At 24.9% G+C, this 27,860-nt stretch overlaps 4 protein-coding genes across 5 annotated transcripts; 2 read left to right on the top strand and 2 right to left on the bottom strand.

Annotated features, from left to right (window-relative positions):
* Positions 1-1,472: 1,472 nt before the first annotated feature.
* LOC112689086 (akirin) lies at positions 1,473-4,822 on the bottom strand. The gene is made up of 4 exons (XM_025562598.1): positions 4,417-4,822; positions 2,694-2,863; positions 2,029-2,191; positions 1,473-1,640 (listed from the first exon to the last, which is right to left on the bottom strand). Exons 1-4 carry the CDS (start codon positions 4,592-4,594, stop codon positions 1,630-1,632), a joined length of 522 nt encoding a protein of 173 aa, XP_025418383.1. The 5' UTR covers positions 4,595-4,822; the 3' UTR covers positions 1,473-1,629.
* A 315-nt stretch (positions 4,823-5,137) lies between these two features.
* On the top strand, positions 5,138-15,441 carry LOC112689084 (translocation protein SEC63 homolog). Its single transcript, XM_025562596.1, has 16 exons — positions 5,138-5,508; positions 5,586-5,688; positions 5,842-5,956; positions 6,015-6,120; positions 6,273-6,403; positions 7,277-7,369; positions 7,438-7,599; positions 7,711-7,942; positions 8,016-8,161; positions 8,235-8,382; positions 8,447-8,841; positions 9,380-9,568; positions 11,370-11,498; positions 11,561-11,764; positions 12,177-12,382; positions 15,352-15,441. Exons 1-15 carry the CDS (start codon positions 5,385-5,387, stop codon positions 12,315-12,317), a joined length of 2,418 nt encoding a protein of 805 aa, XP_025418381.1. The 5' UTR covers positions 5,138-5,384; the 3' UTR covers positions 12,318-12,382; positions 15,352-15,441.
* On the bottom strand, positions 13,741-19,057 carry LOC112689085 (putative E3 ubiquitin-protein ligase UBR7). Its single transcript, XM_025562597.1, has 11 exons — positions 18,670-19,057; positions 18,471-18,604; positions 18,053-18,110; positions 16,358-16,507; positions 16,195-16,297; positions 15,444-15,490; positions 14,723-14,759; positions 14,626-14,666; positions 14,357-14,494; positions 14,124-14,295; positions 13,741-14,051 (listed from the first exon to the last, which is right to left on the bottom strand). The coding sequence occupies exons 1-11, from the start codon at positions 18,817-18,819 to the stop codon at positions 13,894-13,896; spliced, it is 1,188 nt and encodes a 395-aa protein (XP_025418382.1). The 5' UTR covers positions 18,820-19,057; the 3' UTR covers positions 13,741-13,893.
* Positions 19,058-24,091: 5,034 nt separating this feature from the next.
* On the top strand, positions 24,092-26,736 carry LOC112689153 (syntaxin-5). 2 transcript variants are annotated; one of them, XM_025562700.1, is made up of 6 exons: positions 24,092-24,219; positions 24,346-24,670; positions 25,184-25,440; positions 25,892-26,098; positions 26,234-26,355; positions 26,461-26,620. In XM_025562700.1, the coding sequence occupies exons 2-6, from the start codon at positions 24,370-24,372 to the stop codon at positions 26,618-26,620; spliced, it is 1,047 nt and encodes a 348-aa protein (XP_025418485.1). In that variant the 5' UTR covers positions 24,092-24,219; positions 24,346-24,369. The 2 variants fall into 2 exon arrangements, with proteins under 2 accessions (XP_025418485.1, XP_025418486.1); XM_025562701.1 differs by lacking the exon at positions 24,092-24,219 and having other exon boundaries at positions 24,370-24,670; positions 26,461-26,736.
* The last annotated feature ends 1,124 nt before the right edge of the window (positions 26,737-27,860 follow it).

Here is a 27,860-nt window from a genome sequence, read left to right as displayed (position 1 = left end):
ATTTCACATAAATCCGTTTCTTAGTTATAACATTTCAAATTAAATAAAATTGAAATGGTACATACTAACCCTAACATACTAAATCTTAAAATTATTGTATACCTCATTAAATGGTAATTTAGTGTTGAAAGGGTAGATGATTTTATGCTTAAATTATTATCAGTGGATGGCCAGTACTTCCAACAATTTTATTAGTAATAATCACTGAAAACTGGATAATAAGAGTGAGGAAATCTAGTGAAAATAATGGAAAAAATATTTGAAGATATTAACTTTAATACAATACAATATTACCTAAAAAGTTACAAATTCAATTTATATTAATCTAAAAAATAAATGGTAATTCCACACTAATATTTTGTGTCCAAATATTTATACTATAAAATTTATAGCACTACAATATTATTGATTTATAAATATACACATAAATAATAAATTAGCCATATATAATATATATGGCTAATATATATATATACATATTTCCATTATATCTGAAATGTATAACACATTTATTAAAAGTGAAGAACTTTACTATCATAATTCATCATGATAAAATTGTTGGTGAACAATAAATTTAAATTACCTATAAGGACCTTTTTATCTCACTATAGTTAAGTACTTTAAATATTCATAGACCAGACCTTACTTCTGAAGAATAAGGAAATCTTGGAACTGAAATGGAAAAAAGTATTAATCATATAATAATTTAAGAAAGAAGGAGTTCATTATATCATAAAAATATAACTAATTAGTAAATTTAAATTTTTTTTTATTATCAATTTGTATTATAAACTAAACAATACAAGTATTTTTCCCGATAAAATACTTTACATGTTTACCTAATAGAAAAAATAATTTTTACTTATCAGTTACAAAAAAAAAAAAAATCTATATATATATATATATATCTTTATTTATGTTTTAATAATTATTATCATTATCATATTATAAGAAATAAGTGCGAGATCCATTTGAATGAACAAGCTACAGTGTAAAGTGAACTGTTCCATTTTTCTTGCTCATACAACTCGCTTTAAATTAACTTATACATTAGTATTTTGGAAGTGGCGTAACCAAAATGTTCATTCTTATAAAATTTGGTGACTTTTGAATTATATATGTCATCAAATTCAGTCATATTAACCAGAATGATAAGCTCTAATAATAAGTAGTGTTAAGCCACTAAATGAAATTTAATTTGAATTTGAAAAAAAAATAAATATTTGTTCACATAAATAAATCATTTTAAAATAATAATTAAACTGAAATATGTCACAAATTTAAGAATTTGTAACAATGAAAGTAAGAAAATGTTTTAAGCCAGTTTTTAATATGATTTTGAGCCAATATCCAACATTTTTCAGTTACGCAATATAAAAATTAATAAAACAAAACAAAACAATCTTAGCTTAATGATTACTTAAATTAATTATTACTCTTTTACTATTATCATGAAATTCATATATTTTAAATTAATTTAATAATATTGAGTTTACAAAAATGTATAATACATAAAAAACATTGTTAGTCAGTCGATTGTTGACTTAAGGCTGAATAATTATTTTATCTATTAAGTGCGTCTAAAATTTTGTTGTAAATTCAAAACCATCGCTTGTAATTGCTGAAGAGTTAAGACAGATCTAAAATTATAAAAAAACAAATTATTAAATAAAACACTACACTATCTTCTATAAATATTAAAACATTCAATAAACATACTAAAATAATTAAAGCTAAACACAAAAGGAATTTTAAAAAGGTTTTAAAAATATCTGAAAAGGAAAAATTAATAGTATATGAAGTAAAATATATTTTAATTAGACTTTAAATTTTTAACTGGCAATATAGAAGAAAATCAAATAGAATTAAATAAAATGTATACCAATAAGATTTTTAACAGTATAGATAATAAATTTTAATAAGTAAAATGGCTAGAACAAAGACAATATACAGCACTAATTTAAACATCAAAAGATATTTTCAAAAAAAGTTTATAAATTATAATCAATAATTATATCTTTAACTTACAGCTTGGATCCTCGGCTGCTTCAAAACGTCTGTGCAACTGATCATTCGAAAACTTAACAAAAGCTTCATACTGTTCAGATAATTTCATGTTTAAGATCTTATCATATTCTTCACGTAATTGACTTTCGCGTTCATTTAACATACGTTCACAAATCATTCCTACCTAAAAATAAAATTATTCTGTTTTAACTGTAAAATAATTTTCTGAAAAATAATAATTTTAGCATTTAATAAAAAAAATATTTAATTTGAATTAAAAGAAGCTACTAAAGATTATTATAATAGAAACAATTACACCGAACCAATTTAATAAATATACCTAAAATATAAGATACCTAAATAAGATTAAATATTATTTCTGTTTAAAACAAGTTTAAACAAGTCATATCTTATAAAGGAAAAATAATATATTCATTTTGATTATTATAATAATATTACATTTAAGTTGAATATGATTATCTAAAATTAAAAAAGAATCAGGTAGATTACATTCACTATTAAAGGATATTTTATAAATACAATTTAATTTTAGTGAATAAATATTAACTAGAAACCATTATAATAGTACAAACTCATAATGATTGGTTGATGATTCAATTAAATAAACTACAAATTAATTATTATATATTAATTATATATATGTATTATTAGATTAATATATTTACTTGACGAAAAGTGAAGAGCGGTTTATCTTTGGCTGAGGATGGAAATGTGTTCTCAGATGAACTGTCTGAAGAACTGTCATCCAAATTACGATTTTCAGATAATTCCATATTAAGCTGACGTTTGCGACGCATCCTTTGAACTTCTTCAGTTAAACTAGCAGACAACATTTCTAATAAAAAAAAATAAACAAAAAAATGTATCAAACAATTTAAGTTAAATTACCTAATTCATATATGTATTTAAATATTTAATAATGAAAATAATATACATTTATAATTTTTGAAGTTTAGAAACTACTATAATTTTTAATAATGAATACTAACAAATAACATATATAAGTACTAAGTCACAATAAGTATGAACTTATATAAATCATTTATTATATAATTTATAATATATATATATAATGTAACTTCCAGTTAAATAGTATATATGAAATAAAGTTTTGGCCTAAACACTATTTTGAAAATAACTACTAAATGTATAAAATATTATGTAAATTTAAGTATCCAATATAAATTTATTATATTACTAAACTTTACTATACTATAGGTAAAACTGTCGTTCTTAAGATTAGCTGTAACTTGCAATCAATAATATTACGGCAGCTCTACCAATAAAATTTTTTTATACAATTACAGTAATGATAATAAATTATGAAATTGTTTTAAATGATTACTTAACCCCATAAATAACAATAGCATATGAAATGTAACATAATTCTTCACTTAGATATATTAAACAATTGTTTAGGTTAGATTAAATGTCATCATTTAATAATAAACTTAAATCTGCAATACTCTTATACTATAACATTAAAATTATAAAAAAAAAATTATTATTCTAACATACATTCCTGAAAATATTAATAACAAACATATTCAAAATATAAAAATAACATTTATATCATATCAAATACTGCAATTACATTAAGAACTTAAAATTATATTTCATATTGTTAAATTTAAAAGAATTAAGTTTAAAACAAATGTAATAATACAAAATATTCCAGATAAACAAATGAATAGGGTTCATTTTAATAAATTAAATTTAAGTGAAACCAATTAGGTCATAATCATAAAACTTTTATCGATTGATATTATATAAATTAGTAAGCATTTAAATTTAAATTACTATGTTTTGAACCAACTATTATGTTTATTAGAAAAACTAAACATTGATAGAATTAGTTAGAATACAATGATCATAGTAAAATGTAATGGTATTTATGTATCAATCAAATTTAAACATCATGAACAGTGATCACAATAACTAATAATCGGCAAGTGGTAAAATCAAAAAAAGGATAAATTTTACTTGGAATCTATCAAAATTAGTGACTGCATAAATTTGATACTAATATGCATTCCCAAATAAACTTAATTGTATCTATTCAAGATCAGATTAAAACAATTTTAAGTGCCGAGATAATAACCAGTTACTAAAAACCATTATTATACAACAGTATACCCACCAACACATTTAACATACTACACTTATTCCTATTGAAATATGATACTGGCCAATACATTTGTTGGCAAGTAAAATAACTACCAGTTTATTGATTCACAAGTTAATGTGTAACTAAAATCGATCAATTGACATCGAGCAGTTCCAAGCAAGTATCTGTCAATGTCGGTAGGACTTTTAATTATTAAACACTATGTAAACATATTAGTCCAATTTACGTAAAATATTATGGTAAACGACTATTCGATTTACCTGCTGTGATTTTTGGCACTACATCACCACCAAAATGGGGTGAAACATATTCAGATCTGGAGCTGTTTGGTGGAGAGCTAGAAGGCGATATGCTCATAGGCGTGCACCTTTGTCTTTTCGTTGGTCTGCACATAGGGGGTTCGAAATCCAGTGACCGTTTTAACGTAGCGCAAGCCATATTCCGCGTTGATGTACAAATAATAGTATAAAAACTAGATCAATTGATGGTAAAATGGTATTAAATTGGTATTAGAAGTATTAAAAAAAAAAAAAAACAAAGCTTTTAGTTCAAACACTGAGTGGTTTTCGTAACAACAAAATGGCTTCTCTTGAATCACAGAAACAGAGAACGCACGTCACAGATAGGACCGGACGGCGAGCCACGAAAACGAAAACAGAAATGACGGTCGAAACTGCACGAATATCCATTTAAATAACTACGTAAAGAACAGTGTGACCAACAGCAATCATTGCATCGTGGATCGTTATACAACGTAATGCGTTGTAAACAATGATCCTCTTATCCGGCTGACGATTAGCTTACGGCGCGATCATCTAGGTGCATTGAAGCCATAAATGCAATAGAAGATGCAATATCTCATGGAAGAACAACATTCACTAGATTGTGTTCTAAGGATTTTTAACGACATGCTATCAATTTTCTTCTTTCCATTTTGTATGCTCGTTGATAAGAAGAATCATTCAAGATAAGAACAAGCCATTTGGAGACATAGGACGTCACCATCGGCGGCATTGTAGCATCAATGCATACCACCTTTACACCTGATGGATGGTTATTTATTTTATCGCAGAAGAGTTTATGTGACGTGTTAAGAAATATAGCGGTATCGGTCATTCCTTGTCGTACTATGGAATATTATTTTTTTTTTTAAATATTTAAAAGTATGTAAATTAACTGAGTCATGTTCATAAAGTAAATATTTTTATAATTTTATTAACTCGAAATAATGGCCGGCCAAAAGTTTCAATACGACGAAAGTGGAGCTACATTTTTTTATTTTATATTGTCATTTTTAGCTCTCTTATTAATTCCTGGCACTTATTACTGGTGGCCCAGAAAACAAAAAGAGGGTATGAATTAATATTTTCTTTTTGTAACTTTTATTGGCTAGTCAAAAATCTATTCTTATATATTTTTTAAACTTTAGATCCAAAAGCATTAGCCTCAGAATGTTATTGTCCGGGTTGTCGAAAAAAAAAACTTATTCTGCAATCTACAAAACCATGGGAATTAATGAAAAGGACATTAATGTGAGTATATTTAGTTTAATATTAAGTTACAGATTGAATGTTTTAGTATTTATAGTATTACACATTTCCACATTTTAGTATTTATTTAGTTAATAATTAGATTATAAATATAATAATTTACTATTATATGAAATAATGTTATGTCTATTTCAGAAAAGGCGTCATTATTGCTGGATGGGTATTATTAGCTTTCCTTGCTTATAAAGTGTCTCAGTTTGATTATGAAAGTGCAAGTTTTGATCCATATGATATTCTTAATGTTGCAATTGTAAGTATAGCTAATATAATTTATTTTACTTTTTTCTAAATCATTTAAAATTTGTTAGGGAGCAAATGAAAAAGTAATTAAAAAAGCATATCGTAAATTATCATTAATTTATCATCCAGACAAGGAAACTGGAGATGAAAAAAAATTCATGAAACTTACAAAAGGTAACATTCCTTTATACTTTATTAGTTTAATATCCAATATATATGATTCTTAATTCAAATCTAAGAGGTTACACAAAAATAAGAATTCAGTAGTTCTTAATAATTATGTACAGTTCAATAAGTAACTTTTAATAAAAAAAAAACAATTTCAGCTTATCAAGCATTAACTGATGATGAATCAAGAAGAAACTGGGAAAAATATGGAAATCCTGATGGACCTGGTGCAATGAGTTTTGGAATTGCTTTACCATCATGGATTGTAGAAAAAGAAAATTCAGTTTGGGTAAAATATGTTTATTTTATAATTGTTGATATCAAAAAAGTTTTCTTGCTATACTGTGTGTTCTACAACAGGATGGCCCTTGAAGTTTTTTTTTTATAGAATTTTATACGAAAAAAAGTCATAATAATATAATAACAAAATTTTTTAATGATTTTATACTTTCTATGTTTTTTACTGTAAAACGTAATTATATGTGCAACAAGTAATATCCAAAACTATGATTAAATTCAGCTCATTATGTATTTGTATAAATAAGGCCATAACTGGAAAAAATTTCGAGTGGGGGGTCTAACATTATTATTTAATACAATTTATAGTTAATAAACTATATTCACCACTAAAATGTTTCTACTTTTGAAAATTTCGGGTGGGTCCGGACCCCTGGACCACCCAGTTACGGCCTTTTGTATAGGTATCGTGCAGCTACAGCAAAACTGATTTCTTGTGGTAGGAGATTTTGGAAACCATTATTATCATTATTAGGCAGCAATTATTGACTGCAGGTTTTATGAAAGTGTAAATTGGTCCATCAACTACAAATGTTCGGCCCAACCTATTTTACAATATATTTTTCCTATGTTTTTTTTCTTACTGTAGTTTAAAACTAAATATCTAACCAAAAAAATTATTTTTATTTAATTTTAATTTTACGAGATACAAATGTTTTTAATTAAATGTTATATTTATTACTTAAGTCAAGAATGAGGATAAATTTTTATTCTGATAAATCTATTCAGCAAATATCATAGTATGCCTTAACATTATTTAATACAAAATTATACCTAATATAAATTATAAAATCTAATTTAAATTAGTTTGAAATAAATTAAATTCAAATTATCATTATTAATATATATTAATATTTTATTTTAGGTCTTGGGTCTTTATGCTTTAGTATTTATGATTGCTCTTCCTACAACAGTTGGTATGTGGTGGTATAAATCTATCAGATATTCTGGAGATAAAGTATGAAATTCAGCACTTATAATATAAATATTCATTATTATTTTATTTAAAATATTTTCTCTTCACAGGTTTTGTTAGAGACATCTCGTATGTATTATTATTTTTTACATAAATCAAATTCAATACCACTTAAACGAGTAATAATGATTTTAAGTGCCTCATTGGAGTTTGAAAAAAAATACAATAGTGAAATTGTTGAAAGATCTTCAGATGAATATGAAATGCCCCAGGTAAAAATATCAAATTAGAATTTATATTCCTCTTAATTAATTTAATATTTATTTATTGAACTATATGTATTTTCTACATTTTAAATGATAATTACAATTTATCTTTTTTAGCTTATTAAGCAACTTTACAATTTTGCAGAAAAAGCACAAAAAGAACCACCTTTGTCTTATAATTATTCTATAAAAGCTAGAGCTTTAATACATGCACATTTATCTCGTTTAACACTGAAAGCAGATACATTAGATTTAGATCGTATGTATATCGTGAAAAAATGTCCATATTTAATACAAGAAATGGTTGGTGTTGTTTCTCAATTAATTTTGTTAGCATACGCTCAAAGAGGTTTGTTTAATAAATAATATGGAAGTACATATATAATAGTTTGTAGATTAAAAATGTTTTATTTTTTTGTCAGTGCCTCGTTTACTTAATATTGAAACAATAGAAAACTGTATGAAGCTTTGTCCCATGATAGTTCAAGCATTATGGGAGTATAAAAGTCCTTTTATGCAGCTACCATACATAACAGATGATCATCTGAAACATTTTGATAATAAAAAGGTTAATATAGAATATTACATACTTAATTGTACTGTTGTTTTTTTATATTTATTTGTGTGTGTATATATTATAGAAACGTGTTAGAAGTATTCAGCATCTTGCTCAGTTGAAAAATGATGAAAGACGAAGTACTTTAAAATTTTTGTCTGATAGTCAGTATGAAGATTTAGTTAAAGTATTAGGTAGAATGCCCTATTTAGATTTTAAAGTTCGTTGTGAAGGTATGTTGAAAATAATTTATATGTTTATTAGAATTTAATATAAATATTTAAACACTATTTTTAGTTATTGATGATGAAGCTACTACAGTTTATACTGCTGGAGCTATTGTAACTGTAACTGTACAATTGAAGAGAAGAGATATGAAAGTATTGTTTGGAGATGAATCATATGCAGATAAACATATTGAATTAGAAAAAAATACCACTAAAGAAACAGATAAAATAGAAAAACAAGATAAACCTATATCAAATGGGAATGTAGTAGAAAATAATGTTGATTCTGAAAATAAAGAAGGAAAAAATAATGAAAAAGAAAAAAAAATAACCAAAGGTATTTGGCAACAAAAGCGTCAATCAGGTAAAGGTAAAAAGAGTGGAAATATCAAAAAACCAAAAACTACTTTATCTGCATCAGCCAAGAAAAAAATCAAAAAGAAAGAAAAATTAGAAAAAGCCAAAGTATGTATTAATTTATAAATTGCTATTACATTTAACAGTGGTGATTATAATATAATTAGGGCCTAGATTTCAATGCAAAGTGCATATTTTTTTGGTTGATCATGCACAATGTTCTCTAAGAACATAATTCGTTTTATGTAACGAGGGCTTCAAAACTATAAATTTAATTTTGCATTTTTTTGCATATTTTGACGTTTTTTTTTGTATGGTTTTAAGTGCATTTAAATCTGGGCCCTAATTATAATATTATTGTCTGTTTAGGGTAAATTGTATTATTCAACACTTATATTTCCCCTTTATATCCATTCTTGAATTATCTCTATTTATTAATCTTCTATTTTCTTTTTATTTGAATTATTCATGCCTATCGTTAATCAGTAAATTTTAATATTAAAATTTAATTAGTCAAGTATAAAGTTAAAGACATATTTATATTTTATAACATACTTTTTTTTTTAGTTTTTTTGATTAAAAAAATTTCACATCAACAACTCCTCACTATATAAAGTCATTATTTTATATTTTATTTTTTCATAAGCTGGAAGAGCCTGATACCAAAGAAAACGAAGATGATAAAAGTAAAGAGAAAGAACTACTCAAAGAAGAAAAAGATGGTAGTTTATCATCTGAAGATGATTCAGATTCTGATAACGATAGTTCTAGTGATGCTTCTCCTGATGAGTCAGATAAATCAGATGCTGAAGAAACAACAGATAATAAAAAAAAGGTATTTATATTATAAATTTAGGTATTGAGTACCATAGATAATTTATTAACATTTAAATAATTTATTGTTATTTGTTTAAATAATATCTTTAATTTTTTTTTTTTTTTACTTAGAAATTATTATAGTTACAATTATAAATTGTAACATAACATTTATACCTCAATGAATGCGTTAGAACATTTATGAAACTATCATAACATAAAACATCTTATTAAAATTTATTTTTTCTTTTGAATGAATTATCATGGTCATAGTATAAATTAAGTTTTGACAATTATTTACCTACATGTTATTCAATATAAATAAACAAACATGAAATATTATGTTCCATATTTAATTGGCAACCATTGTGAACATTTTTATATAGCTCATTCTTTATCTAGATAAATCATAATAAACCAGATATCATTAAATTGTATATAGGTGATCATTTTTTATACAAAATTTATATGGTTGTATATATACATATTTCTTACGTAAAGAAATGTAATTTATTAATATAATATCCGTTAGTTTTTAAAACAAAAAATTATTAAATGTTCATGTATATTGCTCAGATTCTTGAGTTTCTTCCATAGTAATTTTTATTTTTCAATGATATATTACCAAGATAAAAATTTAAAAATCCAAATTAAAAATATGAATTGTTATAATTATCAATTATTATATCCTAGTAAGACAAGTTTTTTATAGATTTGTTTGAAATTGTTTCCTCCTCATGTGTATAAAACCTGTCAATTGTCTATAACAGTGTTTCTCAACCGGTGTGTTGCCGGGTAAGTCAAATGTGTCGCGTGAAGTACTAATATTTAATGACACAAAATGTACAAACATTATTGACACTGATTACAAAAATTAAAAGATATTAGATATAATTTCTTTGATGAATAAAAATAGATCATCAGCTATTGACATTAAATCAATTTTATCATTATCGTAACTCTAATTAATAAAAGTTGGCTTTGAGATTCTAAAAAACTACAATCAAATCAATTTGTGAAATCAGTGAACATTTTAGATTAGGCACAAGAAGCTAGTTTTTTTTATTGCCCAATTGATAGCTCAAAAAAAAAAATCTTATTAATTGATAACTTTTCATCGCTGGAATTTTAAAATGTTTGATTGGGTGAGGAATCCATTTAATACTAGTTTAGAAACCTCACATATTTTATTAAAAGGAAAAGAAGAACTTGCAGATTTAATAAACGATCGCACTGTTCAAATTAAATTTAATGAGCTTGGGCTAGGCGAATTTTGGATTTACTCAAAAAAAGAATATCAGAGTTTTAAAAAATTGGTACTTTCCGTATTATTACCATTTTCAACATCATATTTGTGCGAGATAACTTTTTCTGCGTTGAACGAAATTAAAAACAAAAAAAAAGAGAAAGATTAATTAATGTCAAAGAAGAGTTAAGAGTAGCCTTGTCAAAGATTTTACCACAAATTGATACATTATGTAAGAAATATCAAACACAAATTTCTCATTAAAATACTGTTATGTTATATTTTTCTTTGTTATTTTTAAATTTACATTATCAATTAATTTTAAATATTTATTACCTATGATTCCTATTTTTATAACTCTGTGTCACAAAGTATGAAATATTTTAATAGTGTGTCCCAATAATACAAAGATTGAAAACTCTGGTCTATACATTATTTATATTACTTATTGTACTAAATGTATAGATTGTAATTCTTCAAAATAAAGTCAAATATTTAAAAAAAAGTATTATTAGTGAAATTCTCTACAGGTTTAAAATAAACTGCATGATAAATTAAAAAATTTAAATTCTAGGTTTCAGCAAATAATGATGATGATGATGATGATTGGGATAAATTTCAATCTGGAGCTAATAAAAAAGATCGAGTACTTGAGGGAAGAACTAAACAATCACATTTGGTTCATTGTCCTTACTTTCCTGAAGTATTAAAATAAAATAATTTAAATTTTTCTTATTATATGTGTTACTTATAATATATTTATAGGAAAAACATGAATATTGGTGGGTTTATTTAAGTGATAGAAAAAGTCGTACTTTATTGACTGTTCCATATCATGTGACAGAATTAGTTGACGAAGAAGAAATTCAATTAAAATTTACTGCTCCTAGATGGCCAGGAGTTTATGTATTTGCTGTTTGTCTGAGGTCTGATTCATACTTTGGCTTTGATCAAATGCATGATATCAAAGTGAGTGTCATAAATAATAATCTAGACTTTAAGAAGTATTAATTACATGATATTGAGTAGTTCTTAATAAAAAAATCAATAAAATGTTCCTATAATGCTTAATGCTTGTTTAATTATGAATAAATCTGATATTTCCTTATTTTCTATTCTTATATATTTAACAATTTATTTTTAAATGAAATTTTTTTTAAAAAAAAAAAGCTTAAAATGAAGTTTGAGATGTTTAGTGATGAAATAATTTAAGGTCTCCTTTATTTTTATAACATTTTAGTTAAATGTTTTGTTTAACTTTGTTGAAATACTTTTTACCTATAAGAGTAAATTATTTATTGAATCATTTAGTTTATTTTTATTTACTTCCAAAAAAATAAAAACCTATGTACATTTCCATATAAATATAATAATTTTTCAGTTGGATGTAAAAGAAGCACCAGAACCTTTAACAGAACATCCTCAATGGGATATGGGATCTGATGAGGAAGATTACAAACAAGAAGAAGACAAACAAAGTGATATATCTGAATTCACAACTGATGATGATGTTGAGGATTAAAAAAAAATACAAGCTTTAGGAGACCTGACCAATAAAGAAGTTCAAAACAATAAGTAGAATTTAAAGTAAGTAAATTTATATTTTATGGTAATATTGATTATAGGTTTTACATAATTATGCATTAATATACAAATAAGTGTAATTGGTATTTATGCAATGTTATTTTATTATTCATAACACATTAAATGTTAAATTAAATTTTAGCAATGAATCGCTTTTTTATTGACTGAAAAATTATATTTTGTTTAAATCAGTGATAAGTATAAAATTTTTTAATATATTTAGTATTTTGTCTGCATTTTTCAACCTATATTATTATATTTATATAAAAAATAATTTTCATATGTTTACAATATTCATTTATTATGTCTTAATTACATTTATTTAATTTAAAGTAAAAACCAATAGTTACATTTAACTCTTCTTTTGTTTTAAAAATCAATTTTTCTTTCTTTCCCACAAGATTGTTAGCTTATAATTATTAATTGTAATTGTAATTTATGTTTAAGGAATTTGCTATTCAATTTCCTATAAGTATCAAATATTATATACAGGTGTAATAAAACCATTATTTGAAAATAAAAATTGTAACACATTATTTTTGTAAGTAAATTGATGTTATAATTAATTATGTAACATTATATTTACTTAAATTTTACAGATATATAGTATAATTGGAACCACCATATTTTAATAACTAATAATATTATATATCTTTACATCATATGTTTTTTTTTTTTTTTTTTGAGTTCATGGATTAATAAAAAAAAAAATTTCTTTTATGAGACTATATCCATATCTTTAACAATATAAATTATTTCCTAGTTACATCTTCAAAGTTGATTTTTTTACCAAGAATAGTGAAACTGAATATATATACAATAAAATATTATGTTAATAACTGAAAATGTGTTGTTAGAACCAATTGGTATGAAATATCAACACACAACTAAAGATGGTACATATGAAATAGTAAATATTTAGGTCATAATAAAATAAAATTAAGATTTCACAAGTATATGGTGGCCTGATTAAGAGTATTTTAATATTGTGTTTGTCTTAGGTATTGATGATTGTATTAAGTCACAATTTTTTTTTTTTTAAAAAACAACTATTTTATGAGGCCTCCAATTCAACGCTCATGTTTTTCTTCCTTTAATGTTGTCTTACTAATTATGAATTCATATTTAATTGAACTGTACTTAAATTACATGTTAATATCACTTTAAAATTAAAATTAAATTAAATTCAAGAGTGCTGTCATTTATCTACTTAATTAAACAATAACTATACTCTTCTTTTTAGATTAAAATAAATAGTTAAATTAATTTTCATTAATTAATAAATAGTCAAAACCATAACCATAGTATTTATTAAAGCAAAACATAAAATACATATTATTATAATGAATAGGAAATATGAGTATATAATAGAAAATGTAAGTTTAAATTTAATTTTTAAAAAAAAAAAACAATATAAAAGAAATAATTATTATCCTGTTTACCTTAAAATAATGTCTTATTGATGACTGAATCTAAAATTATAATTTAAATTTAAATTTAAGTATTTATTGATCCTAACGACAAAAACTTGGTGGAATTCCATCATCTGTTCTAGCACGCTTTCTTGCTTGCATACCAGAAAAGAATTCTTGGACATCTTCTACTTTTACTACTTTATCTCCTTTAAAGCTTCCAAGCCATTCTCCCAGATCTTCTTTAAACTGATTGTACTCTAAAAAGTGAAATAGAATCTTATAGTAGATAACTAATACAATACATTATTTAAGTTATAACTAATACTAACGATGAGCCAATTCCACGGCTGCAACTCTATCCATTGATGATAAGGCTTTGGAAAGACCTTCTTCACTTTGTTTTTCTTTAGCTGTCATTCTCTCGCGGCTTTTATTTTCATATGCTTGCAATGTATCTTGTTGATCAGTTATAAATGCAACACCTTCTGCTTCATATAATTTCTATATCCAAAATATCAAAAATAAATTATGGTACGATAAAATGTAGTTATCAGTATCATACATTACAAGCAGAACATGTACAAAGTTCTTGTCGCCAACCTTCAACCCAAAAGGAACTACCGGTAATTTTTTTTAAGTCTTTGGCATTTATTAACTTACACGTTTGACCTTTTGATGTGCTAGCAACATTGTTAGATATCTAAAAAAAAGTTAACCTTAAATAGTTATGAAAAAGGTGAAGAAAAAGAAAAAAAATAGTTAAAGTATAAAGCTTCAAATTAATTTAATAATAATTATATATATAAATTATTTTTTTTTATTGAAACATACCATTTTATTTGATTCAACATTTTTCAATTTGTCTTTATCCTCTAAAAATAAATATTATTATTAATAAAAACATTATTACATGGTCAATTTAATTTACCTTTTATATCCTTTTTTGTATCCACTATATCAACATCCTATGTCAAACATATTTACATATTAATTGAATTAAAATAACTTTCAAATGCCAATAAGAATTAATAAATAATTCTAAATGACCAATTTCCATATTCATTTTTAGGATTCAAAAACTCAAAATATACCTATTCTTAACTCATTAAGGATTTTTGTAATAAATTGCTTAATAATAAGAACTACTTGATTCTATTCTAGAATATATTAATATAGAGTATGGATCAAAAACAATTACAGATTTATTTCTTAATGAAATAAACAAAATTATATATATATAATTATATAAATATATATATGTGTGTGTTATTTTATTTTGAGACTAGATAAAAACTATAAAATAGTACAATTAATTATTTAAGTCAATAAGTATACTTTTTTATATGACAAAAAAAAAAGTTTTTGTAAATATACTATGCTTGTAATCTGATTACTTTACCAATAAAGTTCATTAAAAAAAAATGAACATATAATTTGTACATCATATAATATCCATTTTTTAGAAAATTTTAAATTTCTTTTTGGTATGAAATTGGTACAAATTATAGATGTAATACAATTAAATATTTATATAAATGTTGTATAATTGTTTTCTAGGTGTCAAGTATTATGTCAATGCTCAGATATGAACTATGTCAGATCAACAGATAATAACCTTATTTTATAAAATATATATATAAAACAATTACCTCAGTCTCATCACCTTTTTCAATATTCTCTATTGGATCATCAGTAACTGCAAAATAATATAATTAATTATTTCTTAAAATGTAAATATTAAGTTATTAAGGATGTTGTGAATTGCATAAACAGTTGCTTATTTTATATATTATATGAATTTTGGTACTGAAATAAATAAATAAATTAAGTGTTATTACTAATTTATCTAGTACTAAGATCGTTAGTCTAAAAATCAATTATTTATCAATTACTTATTATAATAATCATTAACTTCATTATTTTTAATTTGAATAATAATAGCAGCATATACTTTTGATATATGGTCAATAAAAACCTAATTTATATTGTTTTTACATACAGGGTTAGAACTGAAAGAAGAAATTCAACTAATGTTTAGACATCTTAAACATATTGCTCATTATTTATCAATATAAGTCAATCATATTTTTAAATAAGATAGAGTTCTAATAAAGCAATAAAATGTTTTAGAATACATTTTGTTATTAATAGTTACTGTACAGTAAATTTTATTGATTTTAATATTTAATTATTAATAATTAAATTAAGAATCTAATGAAAAGTAGTTTAATAAAGTTGAATAAAAATGTTTTATACATTTTTTCATCAAATACAAATTTTAATGTAAATTATCTTTAATTCAATGTTTTAAAACTATTCAGTCTACATTAAAAATAACTTGTTAATCCTTAAACTAAAAAAGCAATTTCTTTGTAGTATGAAAAATAAATAATACCTTACCTATCAAATGTTTATAGGCTGGTAAAAAACTTAATTTGGACGTACAATCAGAACATATCATTTCAGAATAATCATCTGGGTTCATATCTTTAGTGCCCAAATGCTAAAAAATATTAGAATATAAATTATTTAAATTAAGTATCTTAATTTAAAATGTAAGTACCTTGCTATGGAACCAATCCTCACAAACAATACATTGTATCATCTCATCAGTATTTTCAGAATCAGGATCAGGATAAGGGCGTTGACAAATGCAGTATAAACCTTTAAAATTTTGGTTGTAAATATTTAGATCATTTGTTTCAAGTTTAACCTAGAAAAAATAAATATCAATTTATATATTTGTTCTCGAATAATTTATTGAAGATTAAATTAATAAAAATCCAATAAATTTAAAGATAATTTAAATAATAACTTAAATCTATACATAACACGAAACAATATTATTATTATTATCATCAACATAATGAAACTTTCTATTAATTACTAAGAAATATTAAATTTGATCCACACTAGAAGAGCAGAAACACATGGAAATCTTTACAGTTGCCACATGCTGCTACTTCATAAGTATTTATTAATGTTTCTAAAGTTGCAAAAAATAAAATGCTCTACATAATATACAATATATTATATTGTTTAGATTAAAAAAGAAACATATTCCATAGAACAATATAAAATTATAACAAATTATGAAAGGTTACTACCAGTTTTTTATTATTATTGACATATTGTTTCACACTAAGATATGTTTTGATTTTTTAAATATTAAATTTTTTGTTTTAAATTGGTCAGCATGATGTAAATTAGTATACTATAACAATAAGTGATAATTTTTAATAATGTAACTTATTAAGAGAAAAAAATAAACAACTGGCAATACCTATCAACATTTATGTTATGCAACTATTTGTTACCTATGTATGGAATAAGCACATTTTTATTAACTAACATAAAATAAAACACTTTCAAATTCGAGGTATTTATTAGTGGTGAACATAAACAAGTTATTAGTAATTTATATATTCTTATAACCAAGATAGCACTCAAAATTTTCGGTTGATATAGTATAGGATATTACTTTAATAGTAATCAATATATTTTCATAATCAAGTCATTACTTGAATTAATCATGCAACATTTTTATTAATGTAATGACACCGAATAATATAAGTTATAAATTGTTACATGAAATAATAAAATTAAATAAAATTGTCCATAAATCATAATTACATTTTATTTTGTTTTTCTTTATTTTAACTTAAGATTGATAAATTATTAACATAATAAGAATCAATATTAAAATTATTCTACACATATTTATTAATAGTTATTAATAAATTTAACAATTTTAATTATTAAAAAAAAAATTATGTTACTATTTAAAGACATTATGTAATTTAGATTTTTAGGACAAGGGCGGCTTACCCCAAATAGTTGTGGGAAAGACAAAAGGAGAAGAATAAGATTTTTATAAATTAATTTGCTAATTAAAATATTCTAAATAAGAAATAATAAATTAAAAATTTATTAATAATATTATTCAATGAATTATTTACATTGATCAGAATTGTGTACTTTAGATTTTAAAAATAATGTTTAAATAAGATACCAACTCGTCTAAGTCGAATGACAAGTACTGAAGTTATTATAGTTAGAGTAAAAATCATTCTATAACATATTATTATTATTATTTCAAAAATCGAGATATCTTATTTTCATCAATCAAGTACCTCGATTATTTTTACTCAATTAAGCTTATCTTTAGTATATATCTCACTACACTTACAGATCAATTTTCGAACAAGTTTATCTTAATTATATTTATTATATATCATGTACCAAATTATTTGCTTACTGGTTCTAGTTGACATTGAGATGTAAACTTATCATTTCCACAGTCGCAACGATAATTTCTAAAAGTGATTAAATTAAAACTAATTAGTAAATTCATATTTTTACCTTAAAATAATAAACATAATAAACAAATTTTTAAAAAAATATCGAAAATATTTTTGAATGATCAAAATATTAGTAAATTATTGGTAATATTTAACATTGATATTTTAAATTAAAAAGTAATAATTAAAATTCCCGATATACTCAATAGTATATTTTATAGGTACATATATTTTAGTTATTTGAAATTTAAATTACTTTTCTTTGATTAAAAATATACTAAAATAATCTACTGCAAATTGAACCAAGGATAAAAATATTAATGATTTAAAAATAAATGATTCCAACACCTTAATAGAATTTGTATTTGAATTTACCTTTTTGTCCATAATTCGACCAAATCATGGTTATCATGACATTGGTACATGCAAGGCAAACAAATTGCACCTGGTTCTTTGTCCTTTTCTGTACAAGTCAAACAAGCATATAATGCTTGTCGTTTCATATAACCCTAGAACACAACATAATTAAAATATATACACAATTCATCAACGAATAGGATGTTCTTTTACGAACCATTGAATAAGTACAACTGTCGCCTTCAGATGCCTCGAGTATCAAATTGGCTTGTTCTATTTCAGCGTTTTGACCGTTAATGTATTCCACTAATCCTACAACATGATCATCTTCGTTTTCATTGAATGAATTACCTTCGGATTCTGACATGATTTCGATTGGATTGACAAATTTAAAATATCGTTATGAAGATTGTTTCAAAAGAAAAAGAGGTTGAAATATTAGCTAATTCACTAGTTAAAAAGTAAACTTGTTAATGACATTCAACATATACCAACTAATCGAGCACCGCTGAACAATCAGACGAATTTTCTTATGCTCAGGTCACCTATTCCACAATCACTAATCGTTAGGTTAACGTTACAGTTTGCTCCGCGCTCATAAGTCGTTACCGCCGAATGCTAACAAAGATAAACTGTTCACTGATGGGGAGGGGGAGATTATCATGGCATAAATATATACTATATTTGTGCCATGACTGGTAAGTAAATCGTAGGTATGGTAAGGACGTCTTGTTGGGTTTTTGAATTACAACAATGTAAATTTATAAATAATTAATAATATAAAAGAAAAGCTGTTGCAAAACATTCCATGCGATTTGATCGACAAAAAATACGGTTTTACAATTGCGTTTAGCTGATGGTAGACTTAACTGACGGTTTCCAACACGGTTGTCTCCACAACGTTTTAAACTAGCTAACTTTACTCAGAATTGTAATATAATTTATTTTATAAATATTGTGTGACTTAACTATATAATACAAGAGTGTACACTCATAAGGAGCATTGAGAAAACTTCCGGTTGCCTGGTGGACCATTACGAGCTTGAATAAAAACCACTAAATCTACAACAGATCTTCGTATTTCATCGATCATTATTTATTTATTTATGTTATTCAAATAAATTGTTATAAATAAAAAACATTTAAATTTAAATAGTATTTGTTGGCGGTACATCGCAACGAATACAATGTTAATCATCTTTTTCTATGTACGTATATTAAATATTTTAATTTTTACAGATTCCATTTCTTAGAATTTTAGTTCATAATGTATATATTAGAAAAAATGTACAGTAGAATTTTATGACTTAAATTTTCATAGCGTAGGTACTTGAATATTAGTTTTCTTTATTAGTTTTAATGTAGGCACCCGTTTATCAGTGAAAAACGAAATTGAGAAACCGAATCAGATCGAAGCGAACAAAAAGTAACAAAAAACTACGCACACAACTGAAACACACAACATTCCACTCAATATTTGAATTATGTATACTCTGTAAATGACCTATTAATGTAGACGAAAATTACTTTGAACATAACGAACACAATGACTAATGCTGTACATTTTTTATCAAATGGCTTTGGGCATGCTGAATCAATGTCTTTTTTTAAATCAAAATATTCACTACAATCATAGGCGTAAACTGACGAGGCAAGGAGGTTCACTGCCCCTAGAGAAAACCAGGAGGGGCAGAGCCCCCTCTGATATTTAACATAACTTGTTTAATACAAAGCAGCTGGTTATAGCTATTACTATAAGTACAATTTTTTTTTTAAATCTTAATTTTCAATTTTCGATTATCTAAAATAATGTTAGAAAATGAATAATTTTATAAAATAATAAGTAGGTAGTAAAGTGACGTTTAGCCGCGGATCCACTTTTCGTTAGATATGTATATACCTACATATTTGCCCCCCTCCCAATAAATTTCCAAGTTACGCCTATCACTACAATGGTGAGATGTATACAAGTTACGTTTAAGAAATTTAGCTTTTTTTATGTCCTTGTGTATATTTCTTAAATACTTGGTGAAACCCGAAATAGAAAAAAAAAACGATAACAATCAAATTCAACGGAGACTTTCGAACAAATACTCCAAATATATAGCCGAAGCTCTTGCCATTCTTAAATCCATTGAATATATGATTCCAGAAATCAACTATAACAATATCACGATTTATAGTGATTCATTATCTACTCTTACTAGTCTATAAAATGTTCACAACCCTACCGATATTGTCAGGAAAAGTCATAACGCTCACTATAGAGAACAGTTATTAAGCAAAAATATGTCATACTCTTGTATTCCCAGTCACTGTAACATCTATGATAATGAACATGCGACAAGGTCGCAAAACAAGCTCATATATCTACTAATATTCTCTCCTTCTACCTCTTCTTATACAGTGACATAAAAAATGTCATTGTAAAGGGCACACTTAACCAATGGGAAGCACAATGGAATAAAATGATCACGAAACTTAATGAAATTAGAAGATCAATACTACCCTGGACCTTCCCCAGCAACACTCCAAGAAAATATGAGTTAGCTCTTATCCGTTTTAGAATAGGTCACAACACGTTTTACACATGTACATTTAATGAAGAAAGAGGACCCCCCAACTTGCATATGCTGTGGGGTCCCTCTTACCGTCAAGCATATACTAACTGAATGTAGCGTATGTAATACGGAGAGAGTTAAACTGCAGATGTCCTATCACCTGGTTGTAATGTAAGTTCTGAACCAGATAATATCGTCAAGCTTAGTAAATTTCTAACAGAAACACCCCTCATCGACCTCTTGTAACCAACCTTGTCACTAACCTTTCATCAAAAAAAAAAAAAAAAAAAACACTTCGATGAAAACCCACAAATATACAAATCCACCATATTATATTTATCATTTATCTTTTTTATGAATTTATGAACTTATGTATTTAAATTTTTATTATTCCCATATTATTTGTACATTAAGCTACTAGGCTTACAATCTAATGTCCAGGCCCGTATTTAGGGGAGGGTAGGCACATGTCCGGGAGCGTCGTCTCAGGGGCGGCAAAATATTTTATCAAAATTAATTTTAAAAATTATATACCTAATGAATAAAAAATAAAACAAAAAAAAAGGAAATTGTATGTTTTATTATGTTAAATTTGTTAATTAAAAAAAGTATTAAACGATTTTCATTTATAATTATATTTTAATATTAAAGAATCTCGATTATAGACAAAATAATAAGTATTATATTATTATTATTTATTTTTTTTTTGGCGGGGCTTAAATTATATGCCTGGGAGCACCAAATTTTTAAATACGGGCCTGGTAACGTCCAATGGTAATAGAAGTAATGGATCATATTTTAATAAAAAAATAAAAAGAAAAAAACCGTTGCCTTGCAAACTTGACAGGAAAACATACTGAAATAAACTTTAAAACCACAGATATATAATAACATGTTATTACATATCTGTGTTTAAAACTCTGTAATTAATTTTAAATTCAAATTTAAAAAAAATAAATATTTGATATCCTAGTCATCATTATTATCCAGCGCGACAGTAGTGGCGCGAAGCTAAGTAAAAAAAAAAAAAGCGAAGTGGTCACTACCGTAGTATATTACACGAGCCAGAGTTTGCCCATTGAATGTGTGTAAATTTGCTCGTTTTCTATAGCCAGGGCTACTGACCTAATGAATGAACAGATTGGTCTTTTTGTGGTATCAATAAATCGGACATGATTTGTAGATTATACCTTTGTCATTTTCGAAAAAATTGGTTGAATAATAACGAATATATTAACAAGAAAGTCAAGTATTTTTGAAGCAAAAAGATATTGTGCTCAACCGTTTTTAGTTATTACGTTTCACGTAGCAGCGCACAAGACCGTATTACCCCCTCTATTCCGTATACGTTTTCGTCGTGGTCGTACACTGGGTAGCGGTTGCGACTTGCGGTTCCCGCCGTTGCTGGCATCTTCGCTTATCGTATTCGTTATTTCTGTTATCGATATTCATGTTTCTGGTGACATTCGATGTAGATGTGTTTATTTGCCAGTGGCGTATTTGAGGGGAGCGATGGGGGAAATCGCCTTCCCCGAGAATTTTTAGACCAAGACAAATTTAATATAAGTAATGGGTATTTTACTAAGAACCAAAAATTATGATTTATTTTATAGTATTACTACATTTGAAAACTTTTCAAATTTTACACCAATTTAAATAACACAAAACGTTAAATTTTTCTTAACGTTTTAATTGACCATAATGGTAAACGGAAAATTTTTTAAACGTTTAAATTTTTATAACGTTTAAACGCTTAAATTGAATAACGTTTAAATTATTTATAGCGTTAAATGCTCAATTGCTTATAACGTTTATATGTCCCATAACGATAAATAATATACCTATATTATTTTGATTGAAGACCCAGTCCATACTTAGTGAAAAATTAGATAAAACACAAGCGAAACTTTCAAAACACGGAGAGGTGTTAAAAAAGAATTACACAAAAGACCATTCAAAGTGGATCTGGCATAAGATTAAAAAAAAAAAAAAAAAATTGTAAGGATTCACCTGGTATAAATATTACCAAAAATTTTACTTGTAAATTTTGAGCCTGAATTAAAGGAAAAATTTGAGTCACCTCCCCTCTAGAAGTAAGTCTAAATACGCCCCTGGACGCCGCGCCAGTATATAATAGAAAAACCACGTTTTATTTGTTGTAATTGTAGTAGGCCGTACTATTTATAACATAATTATAATTATATTATAATTTGTTATTTGCTATTTCTAAAACATATAAACAGAAATTAAGAAAAAGGAGAAATAATTTAGAAAAAAACCACAAATACAATGTGTATGCTGAATTTATTAGTGCTTTTATAAACATTTACGATCCACTAAAAAATGCGTTATCTCATAAATTACAGATAGAATTAGTTTGTTCTGCGTGCCATAATAAGAGAATACAAATAACTCAAAACTATATTATTCAGCTTAACGTACCTAATGAAAATGAAACGGTAACTTTTAATACAACGTTAGATTATTTATTGAGAGAAGTGTTAATAGAAGGCGTTAATTGCAGTGCCTGTAATACTATTACAGATCATACGCAGATAATAAATATAGTAAATACTAATGAATATTTGTACTTTCAAATACAACCTTGGCGAGAATTTATTTATTTCGACAAATAAACATGTCTGTTTATAACTGGACTATTTAACAAATTTCCATGACAAATGTTACTAAATTTGTTTTATAAAAAGTCTTAAATATTAATTTATAAAGAAAATTAATTCTCGCAAATTAAATAAATGATTGAGATAGAATAAATTTATTGAAAATTTAATTTACTTAGCATTTATTCATGATATCACACTTAGCAATTTTTTACACGGAGTTCGACAAAGTGTTTTTGTTGGGATTATAGTGTCATGGGCCATAACCTCATGAATTTAACTATATTCATAAAATGTTTTCCTGCTAATAGTCATTCATATGTAATCAGTAACCTGTGACATACCATATGACCTACACTTTAACCACGGTTAAAAAAATACGTGTTTCTGATAAGATTTTCACAATTACAATAATAATAATAACAATTAAAATAGCAAGAAATATCAATTAATTTTGACTAATAGTATCTATATTTTATCTCGGTATTAGTGTTGAAATTATTTATTTAATTGTCACAAATATTTATTTTACCCATCGTGTATCAAATTTATACGGATAGTTGTTTGAATGAAATTCGCTTACAGGTAAAAATAAAAATTACGAAAATCATTTATTTGGTATGATAACAAATAGAAAGTGCATTTTTATAGTTAAGTGATCTTTGTGTTTAACATATTACCTGCTATAATATGTGTTATTTTTTTCTACAGGATATTTTATTATTTTATACTTAAATGACTACTCGAAGAAGAAGAGGAAATTCTGATTCAGACCAAGCTTCTTATTCTTCTAGTTATTTAACTCAAGAATCAACGGTTGAAAGAAAGATTAATAAAATAATGCCACGAGATCGTACTGCCGAATTTAACAGTGCAGTCAGATCTTTGCAAGGCCGACAAATTGCAAAAGCTGTTCAAGATAGAGATGTAAAAAAAGTCAAAGCTCTCCAAAGCTATGGAGAATTTATGATGGTAGCCAAAAGTGTTGGCTATAATATTAGTAACACTTATGCTAAATTAGAGAAATTGACATTACGTAAGTTGAGAAATATTCTTATACACTTATTATTATACTTATTTTATTTGAAAATATTTGTGTTTGAATGTATTAATTTTAATTCTAAATTTTTTAACTATAGACTATCTTATTTTAAATGTATTTAATTGTTTACATATATTATTCTATTCGTACTGTATTTAAATTTTATTTTTTTTTATACTCTAAAGTAATGTTCTCTAAAGTCTGATTTTTTTTTAAATGAAAATATCATTTTTTATTTTCTAGTTTGATAAATTATAATATAATAAGTATGCTTTGTTATAATATAATATTGCTAATTAATTAATTTAAATTTTTTTATAATCATATTTATTTACTTGCAATTTTGAATATTTATTTGAAAGTCATTGTATTAAATCTGCATTGATAACAAAAGTAAAATTTGTAAAATGATTTAATAATTTTTCATTTGTACATTTTAAATTATCATTAAATAAACAATATTGAATATATATTATAAAATTGTATTTGAATAAATTTAATTTTTAGTTGCAAAACGTAAATCATTATTTAATGATAAACCACAAGAAATTCAAGAATTAACTTACATAATCAAAGAAGATTTGAATAGTTTAAACCAACAAATCGCAAAATTACAAGAAGTTGCAAAATTACAAAAAGCTACTCAGAATAATGTTGGACGGAAACATTTATTGTCACATGAATCGACTGTTGTATTATCATTACAATCAAAGTTAGCTAATATATCAAATGAATTTAAACAAGTTCTTGAAATAAGGACTAAGGTAAGTTTTTAATAAATTTGAATTTTCTCCTATACATTATTTTTGTTAAGAAATGACCATTATATACCTGTTCGTAGTGGAAATAGAAAATAGTTTGAAGTACTTTTTATATCTAAATAACAAGCCCCGTAGAAAAAATATGAATTCAAAACATTTGAATCTTGTGGATTATTTATCAATAAAAAAAAGATTACAAATATTGTATTATTCACATAATTTGTGCATAATTTTATGTTGCCATATTATTATATATACAATTAAATACAAAATAAATAAATTATTGAAAATGCACAGTATAGTTATATGTGTAATCCACTATAAAATAATTTATTTAATATTAAGTTTTAAGGTTAGATTAATTTTCCTTATTTAAATGTTAAAGGTAATATTTAGTTTATTTACTCTATTTTTTTAAAAATAAATATTATATATAATTAATTATTTTATTTAGAACTTAAAACATGCAAAATCGAGAAGAGATCAATTTTCTCCAGACAATAATTTGGTTACATTATCTGATTCATCAGCATTAGTACCTAGACACAATTCTATTTTAATGTCAAGTAATCAATGTGCAATTAATATGGATAATAATGACAATCAAGATCGTTTACAAGTAACTCAACAAACACAAGCAATGGCAGTTTATGATAATACGGTATGAACATTTTAATAATTTATATGTATATAGTTGAGTTTAGATTTCAAAGCAATAATAATATACAATAGTAACCTGTATTTTTGTATTTATCTCAAACGCTGATAATTAATATTTATTACATGTTTTTCTTAGGATCAATATTTATATAGTAGAGCGGAAACCATGCAAAATATTGAATCAACTATTGTAGAATTAGGTGGAATATTTCAACAACTGGCGCATATGGTCAAAGAACAAGAAGAAATGGTTGAGAGGTATGAAATATTATTAAATTGTACAAATAAATATTTAGTATCATAATATATTATAAAGTGTTTGTACAATTTTACTTAAAACATTTTGCAAATTTTTATTATCAGAATTGATACCAATGTTCAAGATGCTGAATTAAGTATTGAAGCAGCTCACAGCCAAATTTTACGCTACTTCCAATCTGTGACTTCAAATCGTTGGTTAATGATAAAAATATTTGGTATTTTAATATTTTTTTTTATTTTTTTTGTTGTATTTCTTTCTTAACTCACATATCCATTGGTTTACATTTAGACAACAAATTATGAATAATTTCATTGTTATCCAATTATACAGTTATCTGTCAAATAAATAAATACTATATTTAAATTTCTTATTATAAATTTGTTAATTTTTTTTATTGTATTGCTTTAATCTTTAAAAGTATTTTAAATTTTTAATAAATTCTTTAAATGTATGTATGTATATAATTTTTAAAATCGTATAATTATTATACCCTATAAATAACATACAATCTTAATTTATGGTGCATTATAGATGTATTTAGAATCTTAATTTTAAATCTGGGAAGAATCTACTTCGTTATACATGTTTCCTAAGTACAATATTGGATACTAAGGTGTTTGGTCTCAAATAAATAGGTAATATAATAATTACTTCTACTTTATAATGAGAACTTTACAGGAATGTATATAGTCCTTCATTCGGAGGAAGGATAATTTTTCTTAAAATGTATTATGCAGAAAACGTAATTTCTTATACTTTATTCGAATCAATTTTCAACCAATTATATATTTTGTATGTTGCTAAGTGCGATTTGTCAGATCGACCCGTACTGCATGTTGCATTAGCTAGCTGCTGCATAGTCACTTTAGTTGACCTAATGTAATTTCGACTAACATAGGTTGGGCAGTGATAAGTGATAATACTAGCGGAGTTCAACGTGTTAATAAACGAATATCAAAAATTAGTTTTGATATTATAAATCATTTGTTATAAAATTAACGTAAATTAAAATCCACATTTTAATAAAAGTTATTTTGGACATTAGTTAGGGTGAAAATGACGTCCCCCACGTTCCGGTGAAAAAATATAGCTGTGGTAGGTACAGAAAAAAATTTAAATAGAACAGTAGAGCAGCGGTTCCCAAACTTTTTTCCACTGTGCCTTTTTTTAAACTCAATTTAGAAATGCTATTTAAAAATTAGGAATTTATTTAAAAATGCTTGAGTCCAAAAACTTCAGCTTTGTGTTACAAATAATGGAGGTCACTTCGAACATTTATAAAAAAAATGTAATGCATTATTTTCGTTTTTTTGTAATAAATTTTTTTTCTTTCTATTAACAATCAAGTTTAAAGACATTATATTAATTTTAATATTTCCTAAAAGCTCCACTAATAATTAGATATTTACAGATAGTCATAAAAAATCAGCGTTCCAATCGAGATTGATTAAATCGAGCAATTCGTGTTTTGTTAGGTAGGTAACAACTGTTATTATAATTA

Source organism: Sipha flava, unplaced genomic scaffold, assembly GCF_003268045.1.
Source record: "Sipha flava isolate LNK unplaced genomic scaffold, YSA_version1 42_pilon_pilon, whole genome shotgun sequence".
NCBI lineage: Eukaryota > Metazoa > Arthropoda > Insecta > Hemiptera > Aphididae > Sipha > Sipha flava.
The sequence above is the reverse complement of the archived record's forward strand: the minus strand, read 5'-3'. Positions and strand labels throughout refer to the sequence as shown.